This window comes from Physeter macrocephalus, chromosome 8 (genome assembly GCF_002837175.3).
Source record: "Physeter macrocephalus isolate SW-GA chromosome 8, ASM283717v5, whole genome shotgun sequence".
Classification (NCBI taxonomy): Eukaryota; Metazoa; Chordata; class Mammalia; order Artiodactyla; family Physeteridae; genus Physeter; species Physeter macrocephalus.
This window is the reverse complement of record NC_041221.1, coordinates 123,998,481-124,006,304: the sequence shown is the minus strand read 5'-3', so window position 1 is coordinate 124,006,304 and position 7,824 is coordinate 123,998,481. Positions and strand designations below refer to the sequence as shown.

The following is a 7,824-nucleotide window of genomic DNA, read 5'->3' as shown; positions in this document are numbered from 1 at the left end:
CAATTATGAGGAGGTCTGAACAATCCAAGAAATTCTTACTAATTAAATTCAAATTCTGAAAATTTGTGAATTTTTGGCTCTTTGGAGAAATTTACCAGTAACCAATGCTAAAAGCCTTCACTGGTGGCCTTGGGTGGAGTCACTCTTCTCGTTCAGTGGATGAAATCAGGTGTCATAAATCCAATTTACAGTATTTCCGTTCTCCAACAAGAAATGAGATTTGGAAGCTGATTTGGAGTTGCATTTCTAGGAAGCTTTTCTATCACTCCACAAAGTTATGCATGTACCACCAAGGTGTTTATAACTAGACCCAAGATAACTTCTTTAAAGATAACATATCAGCAACTGTTAGGTGGAGCATACTTTGTTGATTGATTTTTCTTTTTTTTATTTTCTTCAGATAAATTAGGTCTTATCAAAGTGTTATCAACTCAAAAATAATCATAGGTAGTCTGTTGACAGTCACAAAATCCCCTCTTTTGTTATCAGCACATGTTGAAGTGATAAAGTTAGAATTTGAAAACTCTACTTTCTAGATGTGCCCTCTAAAAGTTATCACATAACCAATGTGGTTTGTTTAGGGGATTCGTTCCTGACCTTGGTTTGTTTTGTATCTTCTCTTAAAGCACTGAATACATACTGAGTGCACAGTGGTAAGCTCAGGGATACTGACATCAGACTGCCTGGGGTGGAATCTCAACTCTGCCATTTTCTAGTTCTGAGAACTAGGGCAAGCTACTAAGCCTCCATTTCTTCTTCTGTAAAATGGTACTAATAATACTTAATAGGATTATTCTCAGGATTAATCAAGTTATGAACGTAAAGCTGATGGTGAGCAATCAATACGTGTTAGTTTTGAGTATTACTCTTATTATTTTCTCACACCTGATGCTCGTTATTAATGGTTCCCAAACATGCCAGGTCACTTTTCCGTGGACTTTTTTTTTTTAAACAGTGTGGCCTTGGTTCTTGTATCTCTCTTTTCATGCGTTACAGCCCAAGCGCGGCCACCCTTCAGAGGGACGATCGGCTCGGACCTGGGATACACTGATGCCAATCCGAGCGGCTGCGGGCCGGGGAGGAAGTGCTGGGCGGAAGTGCGGGGCGGGCGCCTGGCGGCCGGGGCGGAAGTACCGGCGCACGGCGGAAGCGGCGACCCGAGCAGCCGAAGCTCAGGTGGGTGCCGGTGGTCGGGTGCCGGCAGTTGGGCGCTCGCGGGCCCCCTCCTGGAGCCGGCACGCGGGCTGGAGAGGGGGGCACGGGAGCCCCACACTGTGCCGCACGGTGCCGATTTCGATTGTCACTACAGGAAATTTAATTAAACCGGGAGCCATAAATCCGTGAACCTCCGGGGGCAAATTATAAGCGTGAGTGCGCGCGCGCGGGTGCGCGCGCGGGAGCCCCACACTGTGCCGCACGGTGCCGATTTCGATTGTCACTACAGGAAATTTAATTAAACCGGGAGCCATAAATCCGTGAACCTCCGGGGGCAAATTATAAGCGTGAGTGCGCGCGCGCGATGGCGCTCTGGTGGGAAAGGTAGCTTTTAAAGAGGAAGCAGAGCTTCCCTGGTGGCGCAGTGGTTGAGAATCCGCCTGCCGATGCAGCGGCCACGGGTTCGTGCCCCGGTCCGGGAAGATCCCACATGCCGTGGAGCGGCTGGGCCCGTGAGCCATGGCCGCTGAGCCTGCGCGTCCGGAACCTGTGCTCCGCAACGGAGAAGCCACAACAGTGAGAGGCCCGTGTACCGCAAAAAAAAAAAAAAAAAAAAAAGAGGAAGCAGAAAACATCACAACTTCATGCTTCTTCCGTGATTCACAGATGCCCTGCGTCGGATTTATTCGAGTTTTATGAAGTGGTAATATAATCTCGACTGGCTGAGATGACTGCCTTTTTAAATAAATATTTTTGAGCAACCATGTTGACCTTTAATTGAGGGCTGAAAGGTTTAATCGTCGGTGCTGGCAGGACCACTGTGAGTCGTGGGGCTCTCTGGATCTCCTGTCTGCCTTTGTTGGGCAAAAGCAGCCCTCTGGGTGCTGAACCATGAGAGAATAAATCAGAGACTGTACAGTTCTCAAATACTTAGCCTTGTCAGTCGCCCCTGACAAATATCCCTCATACAATTTTTTTAAGTAAGTCCAGAGTTACAAAAAGTCCCTACTAAATTGCTACTAACATGAATAGGCAAGTGTCTGTTTCTAAGGCTGTTCTGTTGAAGAACAAGGAGTTTTTTGCCTGGTAGATCTTTATTCTTGTTTCTTAACAGAAAGTATTTTACGTCGTACTTTATATTTTAAAGCACTTAAAAGAAAAATCCACAGTATGGCCCAGCTAAACCCCAAGATTCTCAGCTCCTCCAGGACAGGGATAGTGTCTAAGATCTATTATGCCCCCCACACTTTCTAGCACATTCCCCAGCATAAGCACGTCTCCTTAACCACACATTACCTTGGTTAGGCAGCCATGAGAGCCATGTCTCAGTGTGGGACTGCTAAAGATGAAGTGGCTATTAGAGGCCACAGTCTTCTCATTTACTAATTATCTCAGGAATACTGTGTGAAAATGCTTAGGAAGCTCTCTACCAATATTTACAGCTGTATGCATTGAGATTTAAAACACTTGGAAAAGAAGTGTGCCCTGGAAATACTGAGTGGTTATAGTAATATTGGGGATAAGGCAGAACTAATCATGGTTCTGTGTGAAATGTCGTAGCCTAATAACCTGGGTCCTGTTCAGCTGAGGAATTGCCTGGAACCAGAAAGGTCCTGTTGTGAAAATTAAGGTTGGCGGGGCTGGTGTTTTAGAAAGGCAGACTCCGCAGAGTTTCTTTCTTCATGCTTATTGTGGTCAGTAGTAGCTACCTGCCAAGGAAGGATCAATATTTTTATGTCTCCTTTATCAGAGGAAAATAGGCTATGTGGTTTTCTTTAGATGGACTGATGGCAGGTAAGGAAATAGGAGGATTTTCCAACTTGGGAATTTATTGGACTGTATTTCTGTTTTATTCCAGATGCCTGGTTCTCGTGGACTCTTAAGTACCCAGAGGCAATGTGGAAGTATGCCTTCAAAATAAGTTTTTTATTATTATTAAGGTTTTTGTATTTCATAACATGTGCATACTCCAGCTGGCTGATGCATTTAGTTACTCTAATGCCAGGGCTCAGGGTTTCACACGTAGCAGGACCTTGAAGAGATCTGGTACAAGTAGTACTTTTTTTTTTTATGTTCCTTATTTTAAATCTAATTGTGCCACTGCTTTATTCAAGGAGTGTACATCAGAGGAAGCCAAAAGCCAGCTGGAATAGTTCCTGCATGCAGTTTTAGTCTTGTTTGCAATTATTTTGAAGGGGAGAAACTACCTAGATCCAGGGATGTGTAGCTACACAGGTAGCAGGGACTAGGTGAGGTTCCTTCATCCTTCCCCTAGTATCACATAGCAAGTTTGGGAAGATCCCACATGCCGTGGAGCGGCTGGGCCCGTGAGCCATGGCCGCTGAGCCTGCGCGTCCGGAACCTGTGCTCCGCAACGGAGAAGCCACAACAGTGAGAGGCCCGTGTACCGCAAAAAAAAAAAAAAAAAAAAAGAGGAAGCAGAAAACATCACAACTTCATGCTTCTTCCGTGATTCACAGATGCCCTGCTTCGGATTTATTCGAGTTTTATGAAGTGGTAATATAATCTCGACTGGCTGAGATGACTGCCTTTTTAAATAAATATTTTTGAGCAACCATGTTGACCTTTAATTGAGGGCTGAAAGGTTTAATCGTCGGTGCTGGCAGGACCACTGTGAGTCGTGGGGCTCTCTGGATCTCCTGTCTGCCTTTGTTGGGCAAAAGCAGCCCTCTGGGTGCTGAACCATGAGAGAATAAATCAGAGACTGTACAGTTCTCAAATACTTAGCCTTGTCAGTCGCCCCTGACAAATATCCCTCATACAATTTTTTTAAGTAAGTCCAGAGTTACAAAAAGTCCCTACTAAATTGCTACTAACATGAATAGGCAAGTGTCTGTTTCTAAGGCTGTTCTGTTGAAGAACAAGGAGTTTTTTGCCTGGTAGATCTTTATTCTTGTTTCTTAACAGAAAGTATTTTACGTCGTACTTTATATTTTAAAGCACTTAAAAGAAAAATCCAGAGTATGGCCCAGCTAAACCCCAAGATTCTCAGCTCCTCCAGGACAGGGATAGTGTCTAAGATCTATTATGCCCCCCACACTTTCTAGCACATTCCCCAGCATAAGCACGTCTCCTTAACCACACATTACCTTGGTTAGGCAGCCATGAGAGCCATGTCTCAGTGTGGGACTGCTAAAGATGAAGTGGCTATTAGAGGCCACAGTCTTCTCATTTACTAATTATCTCAGGAATACTGTGTGAAAATGCTTAGGAAGCTCTCTACCAATATTTACAGCTGTATGCATTGAGATTTAAAACACTTGGAAAAGAAGTGTGCCCTGGAAATACTGAGTGGTTATAGTAATATTGGGGATAAGGCAGAACTAATCATGGTTCTGTGTGAAATGTCGTAGCCTAATAACCTGGGTCCTGTTCAGCTGAGGAATTGCCTGGAACCAGAAAGGTCCTGTTGTGAAAATTAAGGTTGGCGGGGCTGGTGTTTTAGAAAGGCAGACTCCGCAGAGTTTCTTTCTTCATGCTTATTGTGGTCAGTAGTAGCTACCTGCCAAGGAAGGATCAATATTTTTATGTCTCCTTTATCAGAGGAAAATAGGCTATGTGGTTTTCTTTAGATGGACTGATGGCAGGTAAGGAAATAGGAGGATTTTCCAACTTGGGAATTTATTGGACTGTATTTCTGTTTTATTCCAGATGCCTGGTTCTCGTGGACTCTTAAGTACCCAGAGGCAATGTGGAAGTATGCCTTCAAAATAAGTTTTTTATTATTATTAAGGTTTTTGTATTTCATAACATGTGCATACTCCAGCTGGCTGATGCATTTAGTTACTCTAATGCCAGGGCTCAGGGTTTCACACGTAGCAGGACCTTGAAGAGATCTGGTACAAGTAGTACTTTTTTTTTTTATGTTCCTTATTTTAAATCTAATTGTGCCACTGCTTTATTCAAGGAGTGTACATCAGAGGAAGCCAAAAGCCAGCTGGAATAGTTCCTGCATGCAGTTTTAGTCTTGTTTGCAATTATTTTGAAGGGGAGAAACTACCTAGATCCAGGGATGTGTAGCTACACAGGTAGCAGGGACTAGGTGAGGTTCCTTCATCCTTCCCCTAGTATCACATAGCAAGTTTGAGAGACAAAATTATTTGAGGAAGAATATGCAAAGTGAAAGGTTTGGGCTAAGTTTCACGTAGATATTATTCCACATCCCTACCTTCCCATCTCAGTTACAGCCGCAGAGAACTGGAGACATGAAAACATTACTCTCTTTTTATTCCAATCCTTACCCAAGATAAGATTTCCAGAGATAGAGGCAAATTCAAAATATCTTCTATTTTAAGAAAGGATTTCAGAGCATTTTACCAGTAATATCTAGTAATAACCACTTTACTGCTATAGGCTTCATCACTGTGGTATTATTTGTTTGTAAATCTTTCCCCTACCCAAGGTGTGTCCTTAAGGGCAGGGAAAGTATCTTAATCACTTTTATATCTCTAGTATCTGGCACGGTGCCTGGCACATAACAAACACTCAGTACATGGTATAGAAGGGAGGCTGGATCTATAAGGAGTATGAAAGCATCACTGGGAATACAAGGTAGAGAAAAGAATATAAAGCAGTAACCTTTCAAGGAGCTACCAGTGCAGTTATAAATGCTGCAGTTACTAATGCCTCAATAAACAGCTTGGAGTAGGGAAGGGCATATTTGAAAATCTACAGATGGTCACCAAACTGCCTTCCAAGGAGATCTAGCCTGATCAGTTGCATGGTCTTTGTTATACTGAATAGAGTATGCAAACTGAAAGGCCCCACCAGCCCCCTTTCCACTCTCTCTCAAGGCCTGCCATGCCCAACTCCTCACCCAAACACCTGTTGAGTGAATATTTGAAAAGTATCCATTTGAAGGTATGCCAAATTATTAACTTACCTAGGCCACTAATATCTTGGTTTGGTCCTGCCTTAAGGATAAAGGACTTATGTTTGTTCACTATTTTAAGGCTAGGTTACCCAAATAATATTGAAGGAAAGCCACAATCATCTTTTCTACTTTACTAACATTTCAAAAGAGTTCAAAGTTGACAGCTTTTTGTATTGTAATAGGGCAGGCATGTGGTATACGCTGCTTCCTTCTGTTGCCAATGGAATTCCAACAGAAACCAGAATGTTACTACTGGAAACAGATGAACTTCCTCTCATTGTTCCTGTACTTTTTCATATTAATCATGAAATAGTGGGGAAGTGGCTTCTACTTTAGTCAGAGGGAAGGACATAAGACTGAATTATTTAATTTTTTAAACTCTTTTCTTCTTAAAACATGTAGTTTGTCTAGTTAGCCAAGAGAAAGGATACTGTTATTTAATAGAAATTCAGTCAGCCAAAGCAGCTTAGGATATAGACTGGAAAAAAAAAAATTAGATCTAAATTCAGCTCTGTTTCTCCAAGTTCGAAAATAAAGTTAATCTGTATCATCTTAGATTTAGAGATCAGAACCTCGTTCTTATAGTAAAAGAATTCTGCCATCCGAAGCTGAGACTTTTCCTCATTCTCTCCATCCTTAAATTAAATCTTAAACAAAATGTGGTATCTGTTATTCAGTATACTCTGAGGATTAATGTATAAAACTTTTTGAGACTTTTTTTGGAAAAAGGGGGTTGAACTTGGAGGTCCCTTGCAGTTCTGAGAATTCTGTGTTGGTCTCATTATACATAAGAATAGGCACTGTTCAAAGAGAAATATAGAGAAAAAAAATTGCAGTATAAAAGGCTTTGGTAAAACAGTTTCTTTATCCATAAAGCAAGGGAAATCTCCGAAGTGTCTTGGAATCCAGTTCCAAAATATTAAGATTTTCTATCAGTGATGAGTTTTAAGTAACAGAATAGGACTCAGAGAATTGCAGAATCTCACATAACTGAGGGTGGCTGAGGCATGACCTCAAGAGTGGATACTTCCCAACATTCAAGTATTAGTGTCACAAGTCCAAAGAAATGCTGGATTTAATATCTCAAATGTTCCAAAGTCATTTGCTACAAAATGGCTAAAAATGAATGAAGCATCTTTCAGGTCTTGCGTGGTCATGTGGATAACGCGCCTCTTTGGCAAGATGAATTGCAAATGGTGGAGTATTAGTGACAAATGGAAGGCATTGCCTGGGTGGATGGAGTTTGAATTGCAAACAGTTACTTTTGGAAATGAAGTTGTGTGCTTTTTAAATAGCAAGGAAACTGGCATTATGAGCTGGGTACAATAACGCTAAGATGTTTTAATGAAATTGCCTTCTTTCTGGGTCAGTATTAAGTATCAGATATACCTTCAAAGGGAATGGGTCATTTTGGTTAAGAAGGATAATGTGGAGAGGAGTCTGCCAAATTCCTTATGCACTTTGTTCCCATCCCTTGAACTAGCATGATTTTGCCGTCATCTTAAATGCTATCTTTATGGAATGAGGGAATTTTCAAACTGGTTTTTAAACTCTGTTAAGCCCTCATGTATGATATAACCCAACCACATTATTCAGGCTTTCTTGGCTTTCAGGAACAGCTTTGCAGCCATTATGTCTTTTTTTAAACATCTTTATTGGAGTATAATTGCTTTACATTGTTGTGTTAGTTGCTGCTGTATAACAAAGTGAATCAGCTATACGTATACATATATCCCCATATCCCCTCCCTCTTGCGTCTCCCTCCCACCCTCCCT

The 7,824-nt window shown here is 41.9% G+C and overlaps 1 protein-coding gene across 6 annotated transcripts in view; it reads left to right on the top strand.

Moving 5' to 3' along the window:
• Window positions 1-1,141: 1,141 nt before the first annotated feature.
• Window positions 1,142-7,824, top strand: part of C8H5orf63 (chromosome 8 C5orf63 homolog) — a 24,064-nt gene continuing 17,381 nt past the window's right edge. The window contains exons 1-2 of one of the 6 annotated variants that reach the window (XM_024121357.3): window positions 1,142-1,176; window positions 4,828-4,873. In XM_024121357.3, coding sequence (XP_023977125.1) covers window positions 4,866-4,873 — 8 coding nt within the window. In that variant the 5' untranslated portion in view covers window positions 1,142-1,176; window positions 4,828-4,865. Of the gene's footprint in view, window positions 1,177-3,473; window positions 3,673-3,725; window positions 3,790-4,827; window positions 4,874-7,824 lie in introns of those variants that run through there. The other 5 variants (XM_055086735.1, XM_028493190.2, XM_028493191.2 and 2 more) reach the window with 5 other exon arrangements.